Source organism: Lepisosteus platostomus, chromosome 21 (assembly GCF_059453375.1).
Source record: "Lepisosteus platostomus isolate fLepPlt1 chromosome 21, fLepPlt1.hap1, whole genome shotgun sequence".
NCBI classification, from domain to species: Eukaryota; Metazoa; Chordata; class Actinopteri; order Semionotiformes; family Lepisosteidae; genus Lepisosteus; species Lepisosteus platostomus.
The window spans coordinates 156,072-184,027 of NC_142631.1; the positions used below are offsets into that span (position 1 = coordinate 156,072).

General features: G+C 43.8%; 1 protein-coding gene and 1 long non-coding RNA gene across 16 annotated transcripts; one reads left to right on the plus strand and one right to left on the minus strand.

Annotated features, from left to right (window-relative positions):
* Window positions 1–34: 34 nt before the first annotated feature.
* Window positions 35–26,768, minus strand: grin1a (glutamate receptor, ionotropic, N-methyl D-aspartate 1a). 15 transcript variants are annotated; one of them, XM_088614552.1, is made up of 23 exons: window positions 26,520–26,768; window positions 22,447–22,581; window positions 21,933–22,109; window positions 18,619–18,681; window positions 17,881–17,978; window positions 17,237–17,358; window positions 16,845–17,019; window positions 16,012–16,156; window positions 15,042–15,128; window positions 14,458–14,593; window positions 14,136–14,263; window positions 13,651–13,815; window positions 13,409–13,527; window positions 12,910–13,022; window positions 12,449–12,597; window positions 10,536–10,693; window positions 10,042–10,203; window positions 9,762–9,871; window positions 9,450–9,595; window positions 8,896–8,952; window positions 6,141–6,167; window positions 5,212–5,322; window positions 35–1,582 (listed from the first exon to the last, which is right to left on the minus strand). In XM_088614552.1, the coding sequence occupies exons 1-23, from the start codon at window positions 26,766–26,768 to the stop codon at window positions 1,517–1,519; spliced, it is 2,898 nt and encodes a 965-aa protein (XP_088470678.1). In that variant the 3' UTR covers window positions 35–1,516. The 15 variants fall into 15 exon arrangements, with proteins under 15 accessions (XP_088470678.1, XP_088470665.1, XP_088470664.1 ...); XM_088614539.1 differs by having other exon boundaries at window positions 35–1,585; XM_088614538.1 differs by having other exon boundaries at window positions 14,136–14,262; window positions 14,445–14,593.
* LOC148643757 (uncharacterized) lies at window positions 23,883–27,951 on the plus strand. Its single transcript, XR_015928785.1, has 3 exons — window positions 23,883–24,137; window positions 25,222–25,350; window positions 26,625–27,951. It is a non-coding gene; the product is annotated as an uncharacterized LOC148643757 (long non-coding RNA).
* The last annotated feature ends 5 nt before the right edge of the window (window positions 27,952–27,956 follow it).

Genomic DNA, 27,956 nt, shown 5'->3' on the forward strand with positions numbered 1-27,956 from the left:
TACTGCAGATATTTTAAAAAATCCATGAATTCACTTATAACTTAATGCCTTTTACTGTCAAGTCATATACAGTTGTGTACATATATCTAGAAATGAAGGAGCAAGGCTGACACCTGTTGTAGAACATTAGTCATATACAGTATATCACACATAGACATGAAAAAAGTCAATTCCAAATATAATCATGTCTTCAAAATGGAAACATTGTTTACATACAAATGTACATTTTGTTTTCAGCAGACACTAGTAACCTTAGGCTCATAGTGAACACAAATGGACTATTTTCTGCCTCTGCAGTACACAGATCATTTCAGCTGCATCAGTCCTTACACATTAAAATTTTAAAGAGCTGTCCATAAGCGTAATAAAGGTTCAGGATTAAACTGGAATATTAGCCACAACCGTGCTCGAATCGTCTCTTCTGGGCTCAGACTCCTAGGAGAGCAAGGACCAGTCAAGGAATGTCTGTCACCTCTTATCTGGAAGACTTTGAAAGGGACAGTCTGCTGTCATTCTGTGTCCATCAGTACTGCTCCTTTTACAGGCTCCAGGCCTACAGAAGCTGAAGCAGTCAGGTTCATGGCCAACCAGAGCATGTTCATCTTAACTCACCTGCCAGAGCCACCCAGGTGCACTGAGCTACTGCCCTTTTCATGTCTTCCTTCCTGCTTCTTTTAAAAGTGGAATATTACGTTGCATTAATAATAAATAATTACTCAGCTTTCTACAAGTTTTAAATATTTACATTGCAGATTTGAAAATACAGTATTATCACAAAAGCTTCTAAATGAAGACAGAAATGCTGCAGTAGTCTGTTTCTAGTGTGTGCCCCTCCTACAGTGCACAGTGTGTGTCGGGGAGGGGCAGCAGCACAGGACAGTGAAAGACTAGATACAAGGATGTCACAGAATCCAATGCAGCAAAAACAATGCAGCCCCTTAAATCTAAAAATCACATCCTTTTGTTCATAGTCTACACAATCTATACAGTTTAAAAATTAAAGTCCATTTTTGTTTCCATTTGCCCTCAGTTTGTCAGAAGAGCTACAGGAGACCTCATGGTTACCATTGGGTCTTGTTGCAGAATTTGGGTTAATAGTTTTCTGAAGATTTTGTTCAATACAACTGGAATGCAGAAGAGAGATCTCAGCAAGAATCTCTCAGTAACATACAGTACAAAAACATTACTTTGGATGCACATTGGTGGTGGTGGAGGGGAGTACCAATTACCTGTAAAGCGCTTTGAGTGAAGTGTGCCAAAAAGATAATTATTATTGACACACTACAGACAATAGGTGCTGTAGGCACAAAGTCTAAACTTAAGTGAGAATTATTATTTGATATTCACAAAATAATAAGCTACAGATTGTTACTGATTTATTACATCGTCTGAGCATCCAGAGTGTCATGACCTGTGACTGAGTCCATTACAAGGCAGATACACTGTGTGCTGGGATGGAGAGGGCAGTAAGTGTCTTCTTCCTGGTCTCCCCTTGCCCCTGGACTGGGCCTCGTCCTCACACTACAGTGCTGACCGAGGGGTCGGAGAGGTTCAGCTGGCCCGTGATGTCGGTAGGGTGATACTGCTGAAAGCGAAAACACACAAAAAGAAAAAAGAATCAATTTCTCCAGCACCATTTCCTTACATCCGCATACAAAAAATGGTCATTTTAGATGTAATGAACCAAAGAGTTTTCTACGTGTTTAACCTATTCCCCCTAGGCAGCTGAAATTCCTGAATATTTGCATGCAGCTCCGATTGACAGAGGAGACGATGAGCAGGCACATTTAAACCTGTTCTAGCCTCCATTTTAATCAATAGGGTAAACATGACCATGAGAACACAGCTTTGTTGTGCCAGTTAAAGGATTCCAACAGAGGTACTGTAGTATTACACATCTGTTGACTCAACCATTTTTAGCATTGAGGCCCATTTGACCGCAGGAGACACCATCCAAATTTCCATTGCGTGGCTCATGGCCTGAGGCCCAGTCACTCCCAGAACTGTAGGAGATCAGGTGGACACCTAGAGGCCAATGCCACCAGTCATAGCGGGGTGACTGTCTGTCTGAGGAGAAGTCTTTTGTCAGTATCTCCAGGGGGAAGGGCTAAAGAAAGAACTTTAGTGAAGTATGTAACAGGTTTTTGGGTTCAAAGGTCACAATGTATTGGATTTTAGAGCAGTGAGACTTCAAGAAATACTGTGTTACCTTGAAGAACAAGAGTAACACCAGTATTACTTGTGCGTTAAACATTTATCACTGGCCAGGTGGGTCAGCACTTGTTAAATAGGTTTGTATTTAATATCTAATCTCTTTTAATATCAATAAACGTTTTCAAACAAACCATAGCCATTGATAAGCACTACATCAGCTTACATGTAAACAGTAACTAAATTACTGGTTTTAGAATTTTTAAAGTAAATTTCCCCAAAACCTTTACCATTTTGAAAAATATTTACAATATTCATAAGTACTGATTAAATATGAAACACTTTTCACAAAACATCAAATTGCAGTTGGCTGAAAAATCTTTGCTAATTAATTGTATTTTAATAAATACAAATATATAAAGTTACTTAAGAGGAGCTCCAAGTGATCATGATTTTTTAAAATATTCTTTATGCAGCGACATTGTGGTTGGAAACCTAATAAGACCAGAAACCAAGCTTTGTGAAAAGTGCTCCTGCAAAGCACTAAAGGCACAAAGGGAAGTTTAAAGATTGATTTTTTACAAGCAACACTACCATTTCAGTAGTGTGATTGAACTACAAAACTACATTAAAAGTACACTGAAGAGAATTCATCAGCACAGCAGCAAATGCAACATGCTATAAAGTTCTCCAGTATTTGAAACCAATACAATATTCATGGAGGAGTAATTGTATTTGGCTAACAGAGCAGAAGATGAGCAGAATACTTTTAATACGTGACAGTAAGCAAACGTTTTACAGAGTCCTTCGTCCTGAACATTCCAAACCTTTCCCGAAGGTCCCTCCTGCTGAGAGACAGGTGAAGAGCAAAAGAGAAAGCCTCTACACCTACAGTCATGCTGGCACAGGAAAAAGAAGCATTGTGGCATGTAGTGGGAACACTCAAATCCATTGAAATCCATTTAAAAACACTGATAAAACAATGATACGACTGAAGATGGGTACATTCCAGTAAGGAGATTTTTCAGCTGTTAGTTCTTATAATATCAAAAGTACTAGTTATTGAGTCTGTCCCTGCAGGTCCTCACTGTTATTTCTCCCACAAAGAAGCAAATAATCAAATGAGTGTTCAGGACAGATATATACACCTCCAATGACTGGCATGTTTGTATAAAACCTTGTTTGCTTTTTGGTTGACTACAAGGTCCAGACTGCAATTCAGTCTCTTTCCAGACTCCTCTCTGAAGAGCTTAAGACTGATGGTAGTGGAGGAGGTGATGGCCAACTGTACAGTAAGAACACAGACAGTAGATGCCAGATCTCTTGGTCTGTTCTGCTAAGTCAAATTTAACAAGTAGCCATCACAATCAGGCTGGCTGGACTCTAGTCCTGGATGGGTGGCTGAAATGTTTATTTTGTGAACAACAATGGAAAGAAGAGCCTCTCAGTGGGAGCACCCGGGCATTCAGTATCTGCAGAAAAGTCAGTTCAAACCAAATACAGTACATTACCACCAGCAACTCTGACTGGCAGGTCACCTGTACATTAAGCCTGTAGAGTAACTGTGCAGGACTAGAGAGGAAACTGCAGGAAATCTTTAACTTTTTTAATTAAGATCATTCTTGTCCATCAAGGTAGCCAAGAAAATAACCTATAAAATAGAAAACTTTAGGTTTTAGCAACATGCAAACAAAAGGAATTGCACTGCAGTGCTGCTGTTCTCCTGAGTAGCAACACTACCAGCACCACTAATGTGAGGTGTTGCCTTCCAGTGTCACTGCTCCCCGCCGAGGACTGTGTGTAATTCTCTGTTTTACTGTGCCATTTCTCATTGCCAAGACCTTCACTTGGTCACCCGTCTAAATCTATGAAGAAAAGCTATGTAGAGCCAGACTTCATCTCTCTCACCTCGCTGGGTCCCAGAGTGGATCTGGAAAAGGTCAAGCCAATGATAACTGTTCCTCATCCCAGTGATGTTTGTGTTCTTATGCAAGTCAGTTTTATGCACTTACTCCATACTGAGTAATGAAATAAAATGAGCAGCAGTATGGATAGTATGGCTGTTGAACTCCTTTCAACAAGAATCCCATTAATCTCTTCCCAGATCTTCTCAAACTAGAAACTGATCTCTGGGCCCCTTTCCCAAATCCTGCTGTAACATCACATATGACAAGGATTTGTATCACTCGTTGTTGTTCCATGGATGCTTCAATGTGGAAAAAAGGAAAGGGTTTTCATGATATTCATGCTGCCGATTTCCATGTTTTCAGTTGAAGACAAAATAAAAAATTAGATTATAAGAATTAAACTCTGCCAAGTTCCACCTGCATAGCAAAATGTACCAAATACATATAGTGTCAGCAGGATCTTCCAGTAATGGAAACTTTGCTAGAAAAAAGTGCTCTGGTTAGTTTTACAAGTTGGTCATTACATCTTGTTGGTTTGCCTGGGCCACTGAAAGTTTACAGCGGTGTTGATCAGCTGTGCTATTTGTGCTCACTGGTAAAACTAATATCGGCTTGGAAACACCTCAAAGGAAGAAAAAAATTAAAACGTAACTAATATAAATATTATACATACAAGGTGAGGTGAAATTCAAATTAAATGTTTTTAATGACAAGACAAAGCAGTAAAGGGACAGGAAACGCTTACATACAAAAAAGAAAAAAAACTGAGAATATTAAGTTTTGTGATTGGGGAGAAAGAGCAGCACAGAGAAACTGGAACAGAATCTGGTCTCAACTCCGCTCCCTGCCTAGCGATCGCCCTAACCCTCCCTCCGGTCAAACCTAGTGTTCTCGGCCCACTCTAGGTCCCCTGCAGGCTACTACCCTTGGGCTCGTCCCTGCTGAGCAAACGTCTGGATGGGTTCTAGATGGTGGATTGACAGACATGTGGCCATGACTGCAAGTGCATGTGTGAGGGTGAAGAAACTCTGGAATGGGACGTTCTGTCAGTAAAGATGGGATGGTAAGAGAGAAAGGCAGAGCAGGTAGAGAGTGACTGAAAGAGAGAAAAAGAGAGAGGAACAGGGAGGGTGTAACTTCTTCATCTCCTTACCGTATCTTTGGAGGACCTACGTCTCTTGATGCTGGAGGCCAGGGTGGAACTGATGGACCTAAAAGAGGCTTTCTTTTTGGGGTCGGGCTCTGCTCTACCACTTTTTCTATCCTAAAATAAATATATATGTAGAAGAATTATTGAAATTCTCAGATGGAGAGTGTTTGGTTTCATCTTGCCCTACCTCACAGCTGACGAGCCACTGCCTGCTGATGGAAATCCAGCTCTGGCTGGGCAGCAGTTTGTCCAGTGGAGGGGCCACAGGAAGGGACACAGCACCATGTCATCCCGAGCTCCCCCCCATCAAAGCCAAGGGGCTTCTCCGCTACCTAGACAGTGAGCTTTGCTCGAGCAGTCTTAGATGCTGGGTACATATTTCATGAATCTTTCAAGAAAACAGCTGAAAGCACCAGTGCTGGCACGCTATTCTTTCTTTACAAAGTTTGCAAAACTAAATCAGATAAGACCATGCTGTCCTAACACTGGCAAGACAAGACTTGTGCTGTTCCCCAGGCTTGTACTGCATCCCTGGGGAAGTTGTGTGGTGGACAACCTATGTCAGGGTACCGAGTGTGGCAGTGGAGCGGATGTCAACCCATGCTGTCAACTGGAGCATCTTTAACTTCATAAACCCTCACCCCAAAGGTTTCTACTGTATATCCATCTGGCTTTAACTTGACTTGGTAATCTGAAACTGTAACAAGTAACATTTTCTTAAGAGCATGGGTGGATGCACCCACATTGAGTGAAACTGCTTTAATCATCTTTCACCAGAATGCAGTGTGGTCCCCCCTTCCACGTTGTGTGAAGTAGTACCCATCCCTACTCCTATCCAACCCATTCAGCATGGTGAACCCTTGTCTCTGCCTTATTTACAAAAAGTGTAAGAGCAGGTGTGACTGGATATATTCATAATTAGGTATCCTTACATCCTGTTTCTCTAGAGAGGTAGAGGGCTGCATTGGAAAAAAAGAAAAAAGAAACATTCATCTTCTGTTTTATGTTCATTGTACTTAAAAAATAAATGAATAAATGCTACCTTAATAACAGCAAAGAAAGCACAAAAATGAAATAAAGCCAAGCACCTTCTTCAAATAAATTGACTGGGGAAACCAGAACGATGCAGAAAAATGTGAGAAAAAGCAAAAAAGTAAACTGAAATAAAAACCCTGCATTATACCGAGAGCCAGGTATAACGGAAATTCACCCCACACGTTAGGAGTAAGGCAGTGTGGTGTGAATTTCACCTGAAGGCATGCATCACAGGGAACTCAACAGGAGAAGCAGAATGGATGAAATGAAAGTGATCCAGGCCAGCACGGTCCCAAACGAGGGGTCCTCTGTCAAGAAACTCAATGACCCTGGGGCTCTCGTGCGACCTTTTGACCTGTGACTCTGCTAACCCTTTAATTTCACACTCAGGACCTGAGATAAATACTAAACCTGAAGGTGGTGTTTCAGTAAAAACTTGAACAAGAAATGACAAGAAGAAATGGCCTTCCTTTAGTTAAGACAGTACTTCCCAAAATAATGGTCTAACTTAATTGAACTTTAACAAGCCAGTGAGTGATTCAAATAGCTGTGTCCTGATAAAATCACAAATTCTTCTAAAAAGGAAAACATTGAGTGACTTTGCAAATGATAAGCTTTTTATTTGAATGTTTCAGATTGAGCATGATTGTGTATCGATGCATGTTTCAGTTTACTTATGTGCACTGCTCCAATGCTGTAATGTCAGCAGCACTGCAAGAATGATACAGTCCTATAAATACAGGGGTTGTGCAGTGGGACAGCTTTTGAATGACACAGTATGCAGCCTCCAAGGCAAAGCCTGAGCTCACTGGCAGAAGTGTTATATGGACCCATTAAACCTCTTTCAAGGTGTCCCTGTACGTCTCTAAATGAAACTTGTCATTACCAATCTAAGTGTTGAAACAAAGGCAGTTACTGCAGGCAGCAGAAATTGACTCTACATGCAAAGTTATGGGAACCCTCTGAAATAACACAACAAAGAACCACCATACTTATTCCTTCAATAGCAGGCGTTCATAATGAGTTGTACTTGTCCTTATTTTTCAAAGATATGTGAAAGACTTCTGGTACTCTGTACATCCAGATCAGGTTATTCAATATTGCACCATTTCCAGAGCTCCCTGTGGTGAAATGTGTATGTGTAGGTATATACATATATTTATATATACACAAATACATGTGTATACCCAAGTAAGCCTAACTAAGAAGATATTCAAACAATAGAGAATTATGTTGATAAACTGAAACAGTAGTAAATCCTCTATTTTGAGCTTACCTGTCACTTGGGCTTCCTTGGTTTGATAATTCAACAACAGCTGCCTTATCAATAGCCCACGGCAATATCACGCTCAGAGTATTTACTGCACAGCTCCCAGAGCCACCGAGAGCCACCACGTCTCCTCGTATTTCATGTCCATTTAGCGAATTTCTCACTTGCCTTGCGTTTCCTTGCTCTGGTTTTGACGGATCATACTAAATTATGACAGCTGTAATCTAAACATTCATGTTTTTTGCTAGTAAAGAGGAACAAAAACTTGGAGAGAAAAGATGGCAGAGAGAAAATTCCTTCCGAGATCCGAGAAGTAGACCATTGAACTAACATTTAGCATTCCTGCAGACATTACAATCCATTTCAGCTTACTATACCCCTTGAACATTACTCTTCACCTTAAAGACTGATTTAGGTATTGTCAAAACAAAAGGGCTTTTGCAAAGAATGTTATGAAGCTGATATACATTGACTGAGCTTGTTCAATGTGGTGCCATTTCTGTTGTCTTATAAATGTCAAGATGCATTTATACATTTGTTCAGCTTCATTGTACATTGATACATTACACTCAGGATGGTATCAGCTAATACTATCCTAAAGCAACACTTAGTCTCCCTGTGGGTTTAGCACCAATATAAATACACTTCAAAAACAGTAACAGGATTGCCCTTATCTATTTTAATTTTGGCATTTTAAGATTATTCATAATGAATTTAGACTACCTAACGTTGTCATTAACACCAGGCGTTTGGCACAAAGACACATTACTAGAGAGTCCAAGCGCTTGCAAAGCTCAAGGCTTGTATACCAAGGCTTTAGTCAAATTGAGAAAACCAGTCCTGTACCATAGTGTCAGCGTCTCACTTGGCTGGGACAGCAAACACACAAGACGAGAAGCGCACAGCAGAGCGTAACACCAACACCCCAGCACAACCTCACAGTCAGAGCAACAGCGCGGCACTCAGGAGGAGGAGGATAGAGGGGGAGGGGCTGGAAATCGGGCTCATCCTGAGTATACTCGGAGCCCCTTTGAGCCCCACGTAGGAGAGGAACAACAGCTCATCCCGACACAAATGACAGCGTTCTCCCTTCCTAACCAGCTACTGGTAATCACCAGGGACGTGGGGCCAATACGAGGCAAGAATAAGGAAGCCCTTGTACACTGCCGATCTCCAAAGGGGTAGGAGCCAAAACGGTTGTATCTATGGATTTTATCTGTCTGTCGGTTTTTGTTCTACTTACAAGCGACACAAAAACACGCGTATCACTGCTTCATGCCATGAACTGGAATGAATTTTCTTTTTTCGTTATCTGCTAGTTTGCTAGTGGAACTCCAATTCTGACAGATAGGATGACATGCAACGGGATGGTTGTTACGTACTAATCTCGGAGTCCCGGCCCGGCCCAGTACTTCCCTCCCCGGAACCTCCTTATTGTCCTGCAGGGGCACACAAGAGACAGGAGCTGTGTTGGACTGTGTCCTATCGGCGCTGGGGGACTGATGCTACACTCGCTTTTCCAGCAGTGCGCTACAGGGGGAGACCCTGCTGACTGCACGACTGCACTCGAACCACAGCCACTGGGATAGTGAGACCCCTCTTTCAGCCTTGTGCTCACAACTGTTTATAAGCCTAAATACATACTGTATACAGTATACCTATCTTCATATGGGAGCTTCATCTGTAAGGAGTAAGAATGCTTAACTGCAAGCTTTAAAGATTAGGTTCAAAATCCTTCAGATTTTTAACTGAAATCCACTCCCTATAGTTCACTCGCACCCGTGACTCTGCATCCGTTTAGACAGGAAACTGAAGGTACCCAGCTGCCAGCTCCTGATCCTCCAGCACCGCCGGAGAGCGAGGGCGCTGCCGGGTCACGGAGGCCCTGCCAAGCCACGACTCGGCCTCCTCCACTGGCTCAGGGTTAAAGACATACCTGCAGGTTCTTCCTCCACACGTTGACTGCAGCAAAAGCCAGCTGCATCTGCTTCCTGCGGGCATCCTTGTGGCGCTTGTACGCGATCTCAATAAATATCAAGAATATGCCTGCCACAATGCCCCCAGCCACCAGCATGAAGACTCCTGAAAGTGAAGGGAAAAGCAGACGGTATCAGAGGCACTGGAGAGTGCAGGTAGTTCTATTGGATGTACAGTATGTGTACATTCAGTATGAAATACAGTGAATAACACAGGAGTTAATGCAAAACAAATTGCCGGTATAAAAAACTGTCCCTGAATGCTGCCATACCTGCCATGTTTTCAAAGGTGAGTGTAGCTGGGGCATTACTCCTCGAGTCACACTCCTGGTATCTGACCCATGTCTTGTCCAAGTCTTCCATAAAGCCATTTTCATGAGAACTGCAGAAAAAAAACAGGGAGATGAAAATGACACCAACTTCTGAATGAGAAAGAAATTTTTGCAAGTTCAGGTACACAGACAATTTATCACTACCTCAAATAACGCTCCGGCAAAGAAAGAGAGAACATGAGGTACAGCAGGAGGAAAGAGGCCTGTGGGGATCACAGACCTGAGGATGGCGAGGGAGACATTCTGTTTCCAGGGGCTGTCCTTCCTCATGCCGATGCCAAAGCCGGAGCGGAAGAAGAGCTCTCCAGTTGTGACTAGATCACACTTCTGCGATGCCTCGAACTCAAGCACTGCCGAGTCCCAGATGAAAGCATGCAGCTTGCTGTGAAGGACATTAGGGTGCAGGACAGGTCACGTTTTACCACCGCAAAGAACAGCCGCAAGCCGTGTTTTTCAAGCTAATTAAATACAATCTTGTGAATCTGATGACGACCGACGATGCTTTTTTATTCTGCTGTCATTATTTAACATCAGTAAAAAACACAGACACTAAATAAATCAGGCTCATTAGGGCCATGAAAGAGGTCATCTTCATTTCAGATTGTGGATTTTAAACTCCTCTGTGAGTGGGACATCGGCAGTCTTGAAGGAAGAAGACGGGTATTCTGCAGCTGTTGAACTCGGCCATGTGCTGAGGCAGCGACGACCACTCACTTGTCTCTGACAGCCTGGATGGCCTCGGCCGCACTCTCGTAGTTGTGCTTCTCCATGTGACGGTACATGGTGCTCAGCTCCACCTGCCTGCGGAAGTAGATGTCCACCGAGCTCTGCTTCACCGTGGCGTAGATGAACTTGTCCGAAGGGTTGCGCAGCTAAGAACAGATGAGAATGAAATGGGGGGAGGAAAAGGAACCTGAGAAAAAACAGCAAGATTATCTGGCATTTTCTATGCGTATGCAATGTTTTTACTTCTCCTTGCCACACCATACCTCCATATCTTTTAACATGCATTTAACATAATTTCACTTTGCTTTGCTACAGTTCATGGTGTTTTGACAGTCACACCAATGATTTCATAATGATTATTTCATTATTTCAAAGGGGATCTGACTATCTCCGAAAACCTGATTTTTTAAAACTTAATTCTCCACATTGAGTTAGTTGTTTTACAGACAGGCTAAAACAGAAAATTATAGGAGGCGTAGTTAATGACCTTATTGTTTTTAAATAAAATGGCATTTAAAAGCATTAATATCTGCAAGAATATGTTTTGCAGTCAGAAACCTCCATCTGTTATCAAAAAGCCATTAATTCCCAGCTCATGACACAAGATGGGACTGTTCCCTGTACCCCAGCCAGAACACCCCGCTGCTGCTCAAAATGTACTGAGATACCAATGAACCTCTCCAGCATGTCTTTGTAAGGTGATAAGAAACTGGAGCACCAGGCAAAACACAGAACATGCAAATGCCCCAGAGAAGCTGCCCCAGTTCAGCCAGGAGGCAGCAGCACACCAAGCTGCCTTGCTACCCAAGTGAGAATCAGTCGTTGTCAGGCTGTGGGGGAGCGGCGCATCACAGTCGGAGGTTGCCCCGGGAGACCACAAACTTTTTCAAAGGGTTTTGTGGTTTTCTGTGGCCTTAAGACATGGTCAGACGTTAACACCACATTCTGCCGGTCATTCATCGTCCACTCGGAGCAGCCTCGCTCCAGCCAGCCCTATGGCTTCAGATGCAGACCCCTGTCTTAGCGGGTCTTCGTTGATCTACAAGTCAATCTCCATACCATCTGCTTCAGCAGCTAGCAGCTACCATTCTTCACTGCTGCTTAACCAGTCGCCCTGGGGTGCTACCTGTCAGCAGCACCTCTCCTTTAGCCATCCTGGAGAGCTAAAGGCCCAAAGTCCATCACTGCTTCAGCCTGCGGCACCACGACAGCCTCTCGGCTGGGGGCAGAGTTGCAACACAAAACAGGTAGCTCCTCGGGTCATCATCCTGCTGTGATCTTAGCACCCTTCCAAGCTTGCTGCAGCTCCTCCAGCTACTTCTCTGCCAGAACCTGCATGTGCTTTCTCCCTGGAACCCTGCATTGGACCTGAACTTCCCCAGTCCAGAGTGCACCTCTTGAGCCCAGCTACCAGGAGACCGCCTCGTCAAAGTGTGTGCAGCCGGCACAGCTCCAGGGACGGACCCCTCATCTGTGCTGGCTCGGCAGGGACAGCGGTGGCCCCCACAATCACCTGCCTTCTGCTGCATGTACTGCGCCGGTCAACGCTAGCTTACAGCCTACCATCACCACTGCCACAGCGAAGCCTGATAAGGATCCACACGCTCTCTCATCACTTTCTCCGGAGAGCTTGACCCCGCCACCACTGGGCCCAAACTCTCCGGTCCTGCACCCGATTCTGACTGCAACACCACCGCCACTGTGCCTTGTGCACTTCTCTTAGCACCTACATGAAGACGTATGCAGAGCCTTGGAGAATCGGTGTTAATACCAGATTTAAGCAGACCATTTTAACAAAGACTGTAGCTGCAGTATGCAAGGGAAGGGCAGTGGCAGAGGTCTCTGAGCTGGACTCCCCCTGGTGACATTTAACTCATAGGGATACTAGCAGGCACACACACCCGAGGGTCATTGATCCCAGTAATGCGCTCCTCTGGCCGGTCCAACACCAGGAAAGCAGCCAGGTTAGCAGTGTAGGAGGCAACGATGATCATGGCAAAGCCAGCCCACACCATGCCCAGAATGCGCGCCGAGAAACTGCGAGGAGCCCCTGAAAACAGACAGACAGCGTTTAGTGTCTGACAAAATGAAGCCAGTCAGAATCACAGTAACAAAACCAGAAAGCTCAGACCGCGCCATCTGTCAGGACAGCTTACTGAACTCCAAACAGGAAAACGAGGTTCTTATAGAGCAGCATGAAGCACACAGGACACTCTGAACACACTGAACTGTCCGCAGTGCACTTGCACCACGCGCTCCTCCAGTTACTGCTCTTACAATGAAACAATAGAAGGATGACTGAAGAGGAAGAGGAAATACGATGGGGGGGATAAACCAGTGATCATTAGACCAGGCTCATTACCTTCTCCAATGCCCGAGTTCAGCAGCACTCCCCAAGAGAACCACATAGCAGATGACAATGTCAGAGCATCCTCTTCCTCTTCTTCACTGTTCACTTTGAAACGTCCAAATGGGCTAGAAAACAGGATAAAGCTGCCCTTTGACACACAGTGAATATTACAGATACTCAGAAGACACGCCTTCTCTCCTCCACACGTACACCTGCTGTTGTATCTGGCTCAACTCTACACGCCCCACGGCTCACCGGCTCACCTATTCGAGTCTAAGGAGCCTCCCTGGGCAGTGGGCTCTGTCCCACAGCACCCTCATAATTCCTGAGATGCACACAGACAAAAGAGGCAAAAGACGGACCGAAGAGAAACAGAGAAATGAATGAAAGAAAACACATTTCTAAAAGGAAGAGAATGTAGACAAAAAAGACAGGAACCACAGAACAAAATGGCAAAAAGTATTCTTGAAGAAACAGCAGACAAACTGGGACCCCAATCCACATTTCTCACCTGAATCGGTCTAGTAGATAGAGCATGACTGCCACTACATGCACTGACAGCCCCACCAGCAACCACAACGTGCTCTGGAAGGGCTGCATGAAGGAGTCCAAAGTACTGCGTGGGATTTCCTGTAACACAGAGATAAAGCAATGTCACCCAGGGGCTCACAATCCTTGTGCAGGGGCCTGGAGTCACTCAGCAGAGTATTACTCTGCTCAGCAAGGACCACAGACACACAGCGGCCATGCTACCTTCTTCACCAGTATGGTCAGCCCCTGGTATTTGAATGGCTTGGAGAACTCAATGTATTGTGCTCGTTCATTGTTGATGGTCAAAGGAGCCACTATCATGTCTGCTAATCCACTGAGGAGCTCTCCCATCATCCCATTCCACTCCTTCTTGTTGCTGTTGTTCACCTGGAGAAGAGGAATAAAGATGCAGATTATTGTCAAATGCAAAAACTTTTAAAAACAGGCATGATGAAAAGCATTTTATAACACAAATGCCAGAACTAAAAAAAAACACTGTCCAATGTCAGAAAGGCTTTAAATATTAAATTAACAATGTCTGATTGACTAACATACACACAATAATTAATCAGTTTTTAAGACAGCAAACCCTAGTGTGACCCACGCTGTTCTGCTGTGAGTGTGTGATTTGTAAACATGCGTTTAATAAGTAATCAAGGTCACAGCTAGTCAGTAAATCCTTCCATTTCCAGTAATGCCAAACTCACCCGCTCCTGTGTTCCAAACTTCCCATCAGCCACCAGGTGGACCTCGTAGGTAAAGTTCATAGTCTTGGCAAGTTTGATGAGCAGGTCAATGCAGAACCCATAACAACACTGCGGCACAATGGGGCGTCCTGTAACCCAAACAGCAGAGGCACCTTTTAATACAAGTCTGCAGATTTTCATTGCCAAAGTGAATGTACACAGAATATTGCGTTTATCTATACGCCATATGTATAGATATACATATATTTAAGAAGAGCTCCTTCATGTAGATTTTCTTGAGAAGTAAATCACAGTGACATCATCAACGTCCCTGTTTTGTTACCTGGGATGGTCTCATTGGGGCCCGTGCAGATCACCTTTTTTATCAAGTCTCCGTTGACTGTGTGCTCTTCCTTGCAGGTTCCGTCATGCATTGTAGGCTTCACATAAACAAAGGGCTCTTGGTGGATAGTAACAATCTAAAAACAAAAACACATAATTTAAAGCCCTTTGTCCTTATGGACTTTCTCTTAATTTTTCTGTTTCGTTTTTCTACTGCAATCAGTATCACAGAGCTGACTCCAGCCACGCACAAACCAAACTTCCCAACATCTCCATTCTGTCCCCCAGGATTAAATGGACAGAGACCGTGTTTCAAAACTGAAGCGGTCTGGCTGATTCTTCCTGTCCTGAACTACTGATTCAAGGTAATAATAATCCTTATACTTAAACAGGAATTTCCTGCACATTCCACTCTAAGCGCTTTACAGGTAATGTGGACTCCCCTCCACCGCCACAAATGTGTAATCCCACCTGGATGATGCAACAGCAGTCAACGTGTGCCAGTACGCTCATCACACACCAGCTGCTAGTTGGTTCAGTTCATGGATGGCGATTATTAGATGGCCCATTACCCTTCAGTCTCACCTTCAGTCTGGTTGACATCTGGTACCCTCGTGGCTTCTCTGTTTCCCCACCTGGCCAGATGATCTTTCTTTGGTTGTTAAGCACAACCTGTGCAGGGCCACCAGAAACAGCAGATCAAACACCCAGGACATGGACAGAAGAGATTGAATAGAAGTAGAGGTGTATCCCCTGTCCATTAGTTTGAAGAGCTACTTTTTCTTTAATTACATCCAGCTTTTTAATATTTAAGAATATACAAGTCAAATGACGTCACGGTGGCACCACAGACGCCTTGATCACTGAGCATGGAGAGCTCACCTGTGGCCCAGCCTGAAGATGAGCCATCCGTCTCAGTCTGACTGAGGCTGTCATGAGCTGCTGGCTGGGCCAGGATCCTCACTCATCAACAGCAGCAAGTTGTCTTCACTAAACACTGAGCAAGAGCTGCTGTCCTACAGCTCCCTGTACATGTGGCTACCATTGTAATGGTCCAATTCGACAAGCTCGTCACTGGAGTCTTTCAAAGTCAGATGAAACTAAATAATCTACTAACATTTATCTGTGCACTGTGTATGCCTAACATAGTATTTTTAACTATGTTCTTGTTAAAAACTAACTTGGTTCTTCCTCCCGAGGTGCATTTGCATAGTCTATTCATTTTAATGTTATTTGTTTCCATTTCTACATGACTTGAGATGGAAATGATCATATAAAGAGAAATAAACTGTCACGCTGAGACATAACAGAACATAAGGATGTTGGATCTGCACAACCTGTTGAAAAAGCATTACACTACAGAAATAAGACTTTAGAAATAAGCTTTAGAAAAAAAATAATTCTGTTGGATGAACTGTAAATTACTTACAGATTACGTAACTTTTTGGCCTTATTTCTTGTGAATGGATGCGTGACAGGCAATGCAGTGTGAGTGCTCTCTGGTGCACTACAGTAAACTAACTGACAGTCAGGAGCATTAAAAATATCCCCCTACTTGAGTGCCGTTGTATATGCCCACTTGCACCAGCCTGCTTTTCTGGTAGTTCAGAATGCTGTAGTGGGCAAATTTCCGGTCCCCATCATCGTTAAACTCCACCCGTCCCGTCAGACCATCGGGATACTTGGAGGACATCAGTACTCTGAGAATTCAGATGACAAATCATCACTCTGGCGGCAATAAGAGCTACAGAATTGACAGACTTTCAAAGCTGACAAAGGTGTCATGACCTTATCATTTCATGCAACGTGGTGTACAGATAACGAAGTTTTGAAAATCTACTATTTTGCTTCTTATCCCAATACAACATTAATTTGAAAGTATTAAATTTTAACTTTTCGACGGTAAGATGAATTCAAACATGAATTTGTTTCACGTAGGAACATGAAAGTTCTCATACTTTGGCGAATATTGCTTATATTCAAGAACATATGCATTCACTGACCCTTTCGTTATAATAATACAACTGAGGTATATGCCAAGAGTAGCTATAATCCAACTTCACTACATCAGGACTTGTAAGAAACACTGGACCGTGGCTCTCTGAGAGTACAATGTATCTGGTTCTGTCTAACAGTAGTAGTAGTTCAGTCCTGACACTGAGTAAAGACCTAAAAAGTAAAGCAGGGTAAAGCTGACTCATTTGTATTTCTCTGAACTGGTGTTCTTTTAGTAGCAAAATTGCCTCATGCAGTATAATTGTCAGATTTTGGATGAAGCAACTACTATCTGAATCAGTGTTTCATATGAATGTCACCACTGGGACTGTGGGAGTGTGCTTATGGACTAGAGAGTGGCTGACAGTCAGCTGGCCATGCTGCAGCTCATACCGTTTGAAGAGTGGTCCCGTTTTCCAGATGTTCGTATTGCCAACGCAGCCCCTTGGTGGCTCCGTGATGTTCTCCTTCTCGAAGAGCTCCAGGATGGACTGAGCCACCACAGCCACTGCGTCGTTGATGTGCGCTGACTCATTCTTCCCGTTGATGAGCTGGAGGCCAATCAGCCCTGCCAACACAGAGACTTTCAGGTTCCAAGAGCTTCTGCCGACTCATCAGACACTATTCCCATGCAAAGGCATTATCCTCTCTTTTTTAAAATAAGCATCTCATTTAGTACTGACTGACTGCATCACACACTTTACCTGCTTACAAGAATCATCTACACACTTTATTTGAGAACATGTTTAGAGTGAGAACTGCTGAAGAGCGGAAGGGATTCTCACCATCAGGGGCTTCACTGAGAGCCTTTCCTGACATCTCCCTCTCTCCCACCAGCCACACGTAGCCGGATCCGGTCATGTTCAGGTGCCGAGCCGCTTTGTACACTGCAGCAGCATCCTCTTCACTTGGAACAAACAAACATTGTCACCAAGACACATCCTGAAACACTGAACCAGGCTCTTTTCCTAAATATCCCCTCCCGCAGTTTCCGTAACAGCCTTCCAGTCAAGAGAGCCAGGCCCCCTCCAAATGACACTTTCACTACCCAAAACCAAACAGGTCCTTTTCCCCTTCAGTGAAAGCTCTTAAAGCTTCAGAATAGATTCTGAAATATAAAAATGGTACAAATAAGGCATTTCATGACACTGGGATTTCATTCCTCTGTCACCATTGTTGATATTGTACAACATCATGTTCAGATTTTTCTTGCTTCTCATGCAGTACTTCATCAGCAAGCAGGCACAACAGGAAAACATGCGGTGCTCATTATTGCCTCCTGTGGAAGAAGAGACCCCTGTGTACAGCACAATACATTCATCAGCTTAACCCAGGGGTGGATTACCAGTGGAACATCACCTTGGCACGACCAGAAAGTGCATCAAGTATCATTCCAGTGTGGAGAAGAAGGAGAGGAAATGAGACTAACCTAGCAGAGAGGATGATGACACGGGCCTCCAGCTCCTTGGCTTCCTGCAGCAGCGCCGTTAAGTTTGTGTCTTGATTGAACTGAAGGACTTTCTCTGCCTGCGATTGGGGCACAGAATCAGTCAAGTAGGCTACTTACCCACACTGAGAACCATCTGTCTTTAGTTCTTGATTTGTTTTCTTTTTCTTTTTAGTAAAAAAAAAAAGATTTCCAAGAGAATCTGTTCAACTAAAAAAAAATTCATAGTTTAAGCTTGGAGAAAAAAGTTCTTCATTGGGCATGCAAACTCAGGGTTATCAAGACTCCAAAGAAGGACGTGCATGTTAGAGATAGAGGGGAGAAGAAGATCAATGCAACTGGAAATTAAAGACAGGTGGAGAAGGGAGAGGGGGCATTTTTATCCCAAAAAACATTTGAAAGTAAGAAAATCTGCAAAAAGGGAAGTAGCATCTGGGAAGTGTCTGTCCCACACTACCAGATTTCCACAAAGATATATACTTGCAAACTTTGATTTTGACACATGCATTCCTTACACAAAAATAAGGCCGGACTTTTTATTGAAATAAAAAACTCTCGCAACATAAAACCATTCTCGATTAAAATCATAAAAAGTCTAAACAGAAAAAGACGTGCTACCAGATAAGAATTTCTGGGTCGATTGGTGACTGTGTTTGATTGGTTTCTAGTTGCTACTTTTATAGAATTGGTGGGCGGCGTGCATTGTCCATGCAAATATACCTTGGGTCCTCGCTTGTTGTCATAGGACAGTTGGTCGAGGTTTTCATAGTTCCTGTTTTTATTCTGATGAATAATGTGCACAGAGAAAATATGCAGACACAGAAGAATATTATAAACAGTTGAAAATGGTGTGCAGTAAAGCAATCCAACATCTCTCCACTTTCCTGCTTCAAAATTGGATTCTCTAACGCTGGGGCTTGCAAAAATATCAAAGAGGACAGCTAATTGAGTTTACGGTTGATCTTCTGTATTTTATATAGACAGGCATAGAAAGCTTGCTGCTGTGAAATCTCAAAATAGAGTTTCAGCTTTTCCGCTCAACATCTCAACTTGAATTTGAGTTTGAATATTATTATTAGAATACCTGCATTGATTTTTGGAACCATAAAACTCTTATTTTAACAAACTTTCTTGTGATCTATTTGGGAACACTGGTATTTAAGTTGGCGATTTTAAATGTCAGTTAAAAAAATATGTATTTTTTTAAATGAAAAGAGTTTTGTCTGTGGAACATTGTTTAAGCCTTAAATCAATAGTACATATCCGCATCATGGTTACGTATTTTAGGAGAATAAAACGTCACAGCAGTTGAACGGTGGCTCTGCTTCAGCGGTCATGGTGGTGGTTCACTTGTGACAATTTTAGTGAGGCGGCTGTTTCTCGCACTCACGGCATATCGCAGGAATAGTGTAATATATCAGCCATTTCCTCCTGTGAATTACACATTAATAGCTGAAGGGTTTTGATTTTTCGGTTTGTCTTTGGATAATAAGCTCTACAGCACCACTCCAGTGTCCCCAGGATTCCATGTCTTTGACTTCAAAGCTGCCCACAGCCCTTCAACAAGGGCTGAACAAAAGCAACCAGTTTGTGGCCAATTAGACGCTTTGCTTTCGGCAGGAAGACTTTGCGCTGGAGCCTAGGGGCTCCTCAGGGTGGAGCGGACTCCGAGCAGACACTCGGCAAACCGAGAGCACGCGATCCCCCTCGATGACCTCCAGCAACACTTTGACCTGTTCACACATTTCAGAGCACTGGAGCAGCTGCAGGGAAGTGCCTTGCGCTGGGGTGGAACCGAGACGCCTGCAGCCAGTGTCCAAGTGTCCAGCCAGGGCTCGGCAGAACTGCACGCCCCCAGCGCCAGTGTGGAATGTGCCCCCGGCTGACATACTGTGAGCAAGCGAGGTGACTGACCACTGTGCGTCAACAAGCACTCGAAGAGCAATACCTAAAGTCTTTATACTTTTGACACACCTGCCAAAAACAATGATTGATTTAAAATAATAGTACACTGCTGATGACTGAGCCACACCGTTTGCTGTAAACACCATGCAACCAGCGATGTCACTGCCCCAAACTGCCAAATGGCGCCACCAACAAAGCCCATGAACTACTATTCTTATTTAATAAGCTTACTCTTGACTTTGTGGAAAAAAAACTGTTAATAGGAAACACACTAGAACGCTTTCAGTTTGACAGTTATGAATTCTGGAAGGTGATATTCTAAAAGCGTCACAAAAATCCAGGCTTACTGTGCACATGAGATGGACTGTTAGAAAAACAACAACTTCCAAAAACGTCCAGTACGTCCAGTACAGCACCGGCACAGAACGAATCAAAAGTCCTCCACCAGAGTGTCACTGCTGACCAGACCCAACTGTCTACAGCACGAGTGCAGCGCGATGTTGTGATTCCCGCGTGCTGGCCGTGTCCAGCTGCAGAGGCCCGGCCCGGCCCGGCCCGGCGGAGCCCACACGACACCCAGGAGAGCCCACTTCCTTAGCAAGCGGGAGGCAGCTCCCTCGGGTTTGCTGTGATTGCAGGACGGATAAGACAGGAGGGAGGAGGGAGGACTGCGACAGCAGGTTTACTTCTGAAGCAAAATCACTTACGTGCCAAACAACCAATCTGTCTTCTTGCCAAAGACTTTGAGCTGCTTTTACTCATTTTCATTTACTGGCATTTTCTAACATATAATACAAATTCCACTGCAACATATCAAGGATATTTTTAAATTGCCAATAATCTTTTATTCTATGTTCTCTGACTTTAGATATTGAAAATACAGATTATTTTTTATCTCATTCCTTACTGGGTGGCCACATCGTTACTTAGCAACAGCTACCCCAGCTGTGCCCAACAGGGTGGGGGGTCACACTGCTGCCTTGCTCCAACAGACGCCCCCTACTGGGGTCCTCAGCATGTCTTCAGCACTTACTTCAACAGGACATTTATCATCACATTCTGTCATTTCTTTTTCTCCAGATAAGAATTCATACTGACTTTTTTCTCTGGTGATATATGCAGGTGAAAACCAACCCCTTTTTTCATTAAATATCAAGAATGCAAGTCCTTTGCAGTCTATTTATTCAAATTCTTTTACATCGACTCCCCCTTGTGAGCAGAACCTGCATTTGCAGCCAAAGGCTGTTCCAGATTTGCACTGACACAGTACCGACGAATGACGTCATTTGTTAAACATCAGACCAGACCTGACATTCGACAGCAAGTGGATTATTGCATTGTTAGACCTGGCCAAGTTCTACCCATAAATACTTACAATCATTAACAGATTGATACACTTATTACAGACTTATTTCAGCAAACAACTACAGTTTTTAATTCAAGTACGATTAAAGGTTTGTCTCACAACACAATCAAGCAGCATCTCCTACAAAACCAACAGCTGGAAAGCAGAACTCAGCCCTGAAACAGCACCTGGAGGCCTGGCAATACGTCATTCAAGAGCTGAGCCCTCATCTACAGCAGAGACAATCTGCAGTGTCACCTTCAGCTTAATTAGCACAACCCCAGTAAAGCAGAGTAGCATCTTATAAGGACATCTTAAGGCAAAGTGTAATAAACTATTTCTTGAAAATAAAGTACAGCCTTGAAACACAAAAACTTCTCTTCACTTAAAATCCATAGGAATCGTTTGCATTGCTTTGTTTTATCAATTAATTAAATATCTGCATACAAAGTAAATCCAGCATTTTATGTATTTGACTTGATTGATTTTTTGCAGAGCCCCAGGTTACATCCTTGATTTTGCTCCTGTTGTGGATTCACACGAAGGAGAATTTGACTATGCGCAAAGCACGTGAGATGAGTAAGTACAAGGTTTTGTCAGATAACCAGTCAAGACGCTGTTGATGCTTCTAGCATAAAATGTTAGCCAATGTTACAATGGAAAGAAATGTGTTTACATAACAAAACTCTACATACATAGAACACCTCTGAGATATTTAACACGAGTACCTTACACACACACACGCGCGCGCGCGCAGACACGGGTGAAGGGCGCGGTGTCTCACCTTGGTCTCCTTCTCTTCCAGCAGGGTCTCCAGCCTCTTCTGCGCTGCCCGGCCCTCGTGGTCGTCGCTCACAATCAGGATAATATGATTCCAGCGGAATTCCCGCATCATGTCGAACCAGACATGTGCCTGGTGAGAGTAGGGGGGCACCGTGCGCAGGAACGACAGGTGTATACTCTGAGGGGGGAAGGACAGCATCAATGTACAACAACACAGTTACCGTGTTACTGTGCTCACCGGCCCTGCGTCTCTTTAACGGCTGCGTGCCTGGGGGATACAGCACTGTGCTGGAACAGCAAGAGAACATCAGTAAAGGCTATGGTGACGAAGCACAGGAAAACTCTTAGGAAGGATTTACTCATAACAACTTTATGAAATCCTGAATAGACACCAAGCTCAAAGCACTTTGGATTGGAACAAAAATACAGGTTGAATTTAATAAGGCATGAAAATATGGCGATTGCATCAAAACCCTTTCCAGTGGAGGACGCTGTGCCAGGTGTGCTGGTCTCACCTTGTCAGAGTAGATGGACATGCGGGTGGTCAGTCCCACCACAGGGATGCGGTAGAAGCCAGCAGTATAGGACACTGGAGTGGGAGTCAGGTGGTCATTAGACTGTGGTGGGTGGCTCACGAGGATAGCATACACCTGTCCGAAAAACAAGAGAGTTAAAAGATGCACCAGATCTTCTGCTCAATCAGACTGGACCATGGGACCAGAACCCCTCTTTCTCAAGCAGTCACCCGGGCCCAGTGCACAGCAGAGGTCGGGCTCAGCTTCAACAAGAAGGGTAACAAAGAGAATGGCATTAGTTTACGATGCGGCCAGCAGGAACACAACAACAGCGCCTCCTCGTTCTGGTTATCATGAAGAACTAGCAGAGCTGAGCAGCTGCAGCTTATTTTGGAAGTTCTGCTCTTCTTACATGCCAGAGCCAGCACAGCTTTCTGGGGTCCCTCCACATCATGAGGGGCGCAGACACGACTGTTATCAGCTCCCACCCCACCTTACTTTACTATTTAGAACAATTACATTCATGAATTATATAACTAGAAAACATATTAACCAGCTCAGGAGAGCACATAATAAGTTACAAACAAGAAGCACACATTTTACAAGGAATATGTAAAATATTCCTTGTACCTCAACTGTCAATGTTGAGGTATTTCAACATTGACAGTAATAAAGAGAACCATTAATAATAAAAAACGATCAGCAGAATCTGTAACTTCAAAATTAGAGGAAAACGGAATAAAAATTACTGCATTGAAACCTTTGTATAAAATATTGTAGAAACAAATATGTAATTAAAGACGAATTAGGTGCACTCAATAACAAGGGAGTTGAGATCAGTAAAGCTGAGCAGATGGGAAACTTGACAAAACAACATTCTGCACATGGCCAGTCCGCTGAGCCCGCTTTGTGCCAGGGGGGACATCAGGCGTGTTTGAATCGGCTTGAGCTCCGAGCAGCTCCTCTCTGGTCCGCCTGCTGTCACCGGGAGTGGCTGCAGTGCGAGGGCTACCGGCTGGGTTCACAACACCCCCAATGAATGTGATACAGGAGAAAGCGCGTTTTAATACTAGTCTTTTCTACTAAACTTTTTGCTTTCACGCTTCTGTTTGGCCGGGCTGCGCTGATGACCCGCACGGCGTGCGTACAACTGCGGGAAACGTGTAGTTAAACAGTTCAACACCTCCAGTAGGCTACGCGTCTACCTTGAAAGTGTGCATTGCCTGCCATTCGCTGGTTATATGGACCTGACGGGCTCAAAACAAAAAGAAATACAAAAGCGTTATTACACTGAATTCGTGTGGCGTACCTTTGCTTGGAGATCGCTTGTCCCGCACTTCTTTTCCGAGCTTCAGAAACGTTACGTACTCGATTAATATTGGTCATTTTTTGACCGGGTTTCCATTAGGACAATCCAAAGCAGAAAGAGAAGGAGTTTCGCTCACATTTGAACATGAAGATTAAAAACGGTGTGTTGCACACTGAGGAGACCCTGGGCATTCACCTAGCTCGACTATGCCCTCGGCCGGGCCGGATTTCAGTTTTTGGACCCCGGTGTATAATACGGATAGAGAGACCAGTTCCCCTCCACTCCGCAAGAGGGCGCCCTGGTTCGGGCTAGATGGCGTTCGATGCTACTCCAGGTTTTGCTTCTGCCTCGACGGTGGGTGTGGTTTTACCTCTGCAGGCAGGTGAGTATGATTAGCCACAGTTAACAAATGTAAAAAAATCTAATATATATGTCCTTTACTCTTTATGTTTTCCTTTGCGAGCTTGCTGTTGTGATGGATAATACGAATCTTATAACAAGCAAGTGCACGGCTTCTTTTTTTACAGCCCAAACCCTGCAGGCTTTGAGACGGTGCTCCATCTCACAGTGAAGTAAAGCAGATTCTGAAGTCACAACTAATCAGTTTTATTCAGCAGGACAAGGAATTGTTGACACCTTATATTTTACTCATCAGGGTGGTATGCTTTGAAATCTGAGCCACGATGGTTTCACTATTGCAACAGCCATGCCTGTTGCTGATATAGATGTGCTGACAAGAAGAATTAATAAAGTGACACGTTTGGAGGGGAGTAGAAACTTACCCATTGGGTCGGATCGTTTAGAACCTGATCAAACAGATTAAGGAAGTGCCTGGCGTGACTTGTCTTTAAGATAAGTGATTCTATTCCTTTTCAAACATTCATGAAGCTAAAAGTCTGAAATACAGATCCGTCTGGATTAACTATGGTCTTGAAACGCAAGAGAAACAGTTTCACTTGGATTGTTATAGAATTGTTTCTACATAAAGAAGTAAAAACTGAGTGAACAGAATGGACTCATAAACATGTCTGCGAGGTGACACGGTGTGCGCGCGAACTGGCAGCGCTGGACTCGCCCTCTGCTCAGAGACCCGAGGAGCTCACACTGCACCAGCTGCACGCCCTAGTGCACAGCCAGGGGAGACGCGTGAAACGTGCAGAGCATTATGACCACAGATGTATTGTGCACCATACGTTTCATAAAATTGTCCCCTTGTCCTGCCCATGACGTGTGGAAAGTCTGACGGTATTAATATCAGCTTTGTTCCCTCTTCAAATAGGATCTCACTACTGCATGTCTGAGATGCCTTTCGTCTAAGTGGTTTCCCTGGTCAAAGTTTGGAATTATTTTCACTCTTAATAAATAGGTTATGAATAAGTAGCACATTGTTTGGCCATGCTGTTTGTGGGATTTATATCCTTTTATATCTCTTTGCTGTTGTCTTCCACCACTTTGTTTAACTACAGCCCGTGTTCTGCTCTTGAGTCGGCGGTGACGCGTCATGTGACCAGTGGAGCCCGTAGATCCGACTCCGCGGAACCTCCTTCCTCGGAGATCACGCGTGTTGCCTCCTGTCCGCTGAGGCTCTTGAGTGGGTGCGTGCTACACGAACTGCGATTTAAATACTGCCTCACGCAGTGCGGTAGTAATATATACAGCTCATTACAAACACATTTGAAAGTTGAAAGAATTATACGTGATGACTCTAGTGTAATGATTTTAATTCATCCTTATTTTATTCTAAATACTGCTCTTCACTGTCAAACAAAATAGTGCTCTCTGTGTATTCTGGAAATCATGTAGAAAAATCGTCCATATTCTATCTCTGATCTTTGTATCATGCTTTGTAATCTATAGAACGCCACTCTGCAAACACACCACACACATCCCAGTCTCCAGTCCTAATGTAAGAATTGTTTCCTCCGAAAGAGGATCGACTAGTGTTTAACGACATGATGGCGTCTCTGGTTATTCCGTTTTCCAGTTCAGTTCGGTTAGTGAACGATTCATGTTAATGAATCGTAGCCTGAAAATATGCAATACGGAAAGTGTTGCACCAAAATTAATATCCTTACGTCTTGTCTGTTTTAAGTAAATATTCAGAATGTTACCAGTGTGATTCTGGGGAAATGTATCAAATGTGTCATGTATCAAATTATTATTTTGATTATGTAGTTTGTGAATAACCAGCTTTAGGAATTGTAGCAGAAAAATAATGCAAGGAGTATTGATATGAGCAAAAATCGTCGTCGTCGTGATCAGCCTGATGGAATCAAACTAATTACTACTCTTCAAATAATGAAGAAAACATAACACTAAGCAGTAATGTTATCGTTAATGAAAGGTTTTCATATGGATTGTAATGGATTGTTTCTGATATAAGCTCACTTTGTATGCGCATGTAGATCTGCGTGTCTTCAATAAGGAATTAATTGGGTCATCCATGATGGCTTGCATATCTGACTGTTCCACACTGGTGTCGGAGGGACTCTTAAATATCTGAATCGTTATGATTCCAGTGAAAATAAAATAAAGAAAATAGTGTTTTAATTTAAGCGATTTAGTTTTGCGTTACCGAGTTCGCAGATATCAACCAGATGCTGCTCCCAGCTCAGCGGGTGACAATCAGGAGAATCAGACCGCCCGAACACCCCGAACTCCGACCGATTCGAGCTCTGATGGACCAACAAAGCGCCGATGTTGCGGTGACATATCGTGTGTGAATTACATTCGTCAGGGAAGAAACGAATCTCGTCGTGTTTACCTGGCTGGAGATGAGGTCTTCGCATACAGACAGAGCCATCTGAATGGCGTTCGGCTTGTGGGTGACGGAGATGGCATTCATCTTGAACTTCTCTTTCCCGTACAGTTGATTAGCTTGAGTCACTGCGTCTTTGAAGACCTGCTCGTACCTCTTCTGGCTCAGGACAGCCCCGATATTCACCATTTTGGGTTCGCAGCCGCCCCTGGCGCAGGAGCAGGAGAAGAAAACCGCCAACAGAAACAAGCGCATCGTGTGAAAGACTGAACTACTATGCGGACACGACGAGAGTCACTCTGAGCTGTCGGTCGGTCTGTCTCCTCGGCTGCGCTGGCTATCCTGTGCTCTGTGAGCCTGTTCAGCTCAGGGATTTGCTGTCACTGGAAAAAATCATTTTCAATATGCTCTGCAAAGGAATGTGCTCTGTCCTCGCCTGCATGTGGAACATGAATAGATCTGTATGAAACCTTTCCCCTTTTTCTTTTAATTTGCCGAAATATCACGTATCCTTGTTTTTATTTTACTGAACTAGATCCGCTTTTAGAGGCAACTGTTGAGAAAGGTCTGTGGAATTGCCTTGATCTTCCAGCCTTTGTCCTGGATGCTGTAGATGCCTTTGCCATGCATGTATAAATGTAACCTGTCCGTTCCTCCCTGTGCCCCAGTTCGCGGTGTTGGTTGGGTTCGGACGCTCAGGGTGAGTGAGCTGCTTGCAGCAATCTCGCGCCGAGCTCTGTCCCTGGTACTGACGGCCGTGCACGAGCACAGGCGCGCTCCCGCGGCTCCGCTCAGTGCGCAGTTCTAGGTCGGATGGCCGGTCTATGATGTTCAGTTCAGGGACCAAACCTATTTTTAGTCGGCCTGAGGATCGCAACATAAAATAAAATAACTTTATTTTAATTAATAATTTTACGTGTAAAATGTTCTGTTTAAAAATGGAACACAAGGAGCAAACTGTGCTTCTCTTACGCCAGTGTCATCATACGCTGTATTTTATTTAGACTTTATTACTGCCATGCGCTTTTAAAACATATTTTAATTCCCCTGTCGTTCACATTAATTTGACATATTTCGTGAGTCACATTGTTATTCTGACCACTGTCCGAGAGGCTCTTCCTTCCCTGTTGACCACTGCTCGCCCTGACCTGGAGCAACGGCTGTAAATTGAATATTTTAAATAACCAAGTATGAATTAAATTGACGTTTATGCGTACAGTATATAAAACTCCTATATTCTCCAGTTTCTCCATTCTGTAGCGTGAGTCCCTCTTTTGTTTTGTTTTTTTGCATTTCATCTGGGTTATTACATAAGTGTGTCAGCAGTGGATTGAACTGCTCAAACGTGAGAAACAGCAGATGTGTTCTATACACGATTGCAAGAGGATTTCCGTTTATAAATGTGTAAAGTAATGAATAAGTATATAAATCTGATTTACTGCT

Coding starts and splice junctions, on each gene's coding strand:
- grin1a (XM_088614537.1), bottom strand. CDS start 26,768: ATGCGCTTGTTTCTGTTGGCGGTTTTCTTCTCCTGCTCCTGCGCCAGG. Junction 17,979..18,618: donor ACAACAAGCGAGGACCCAAG/GTATATTTGCAT, acceptor CCCCAATCGCAG/GCAGAGAAAGTCCTTCAGTT. Junction 9,596..9,761: donor CACCTTTGAAAACATGGCAG/GTATGGCAGCAT, acceptor CTTCACTTTCAG/GAGTCTTCATGCTGGTGGCT.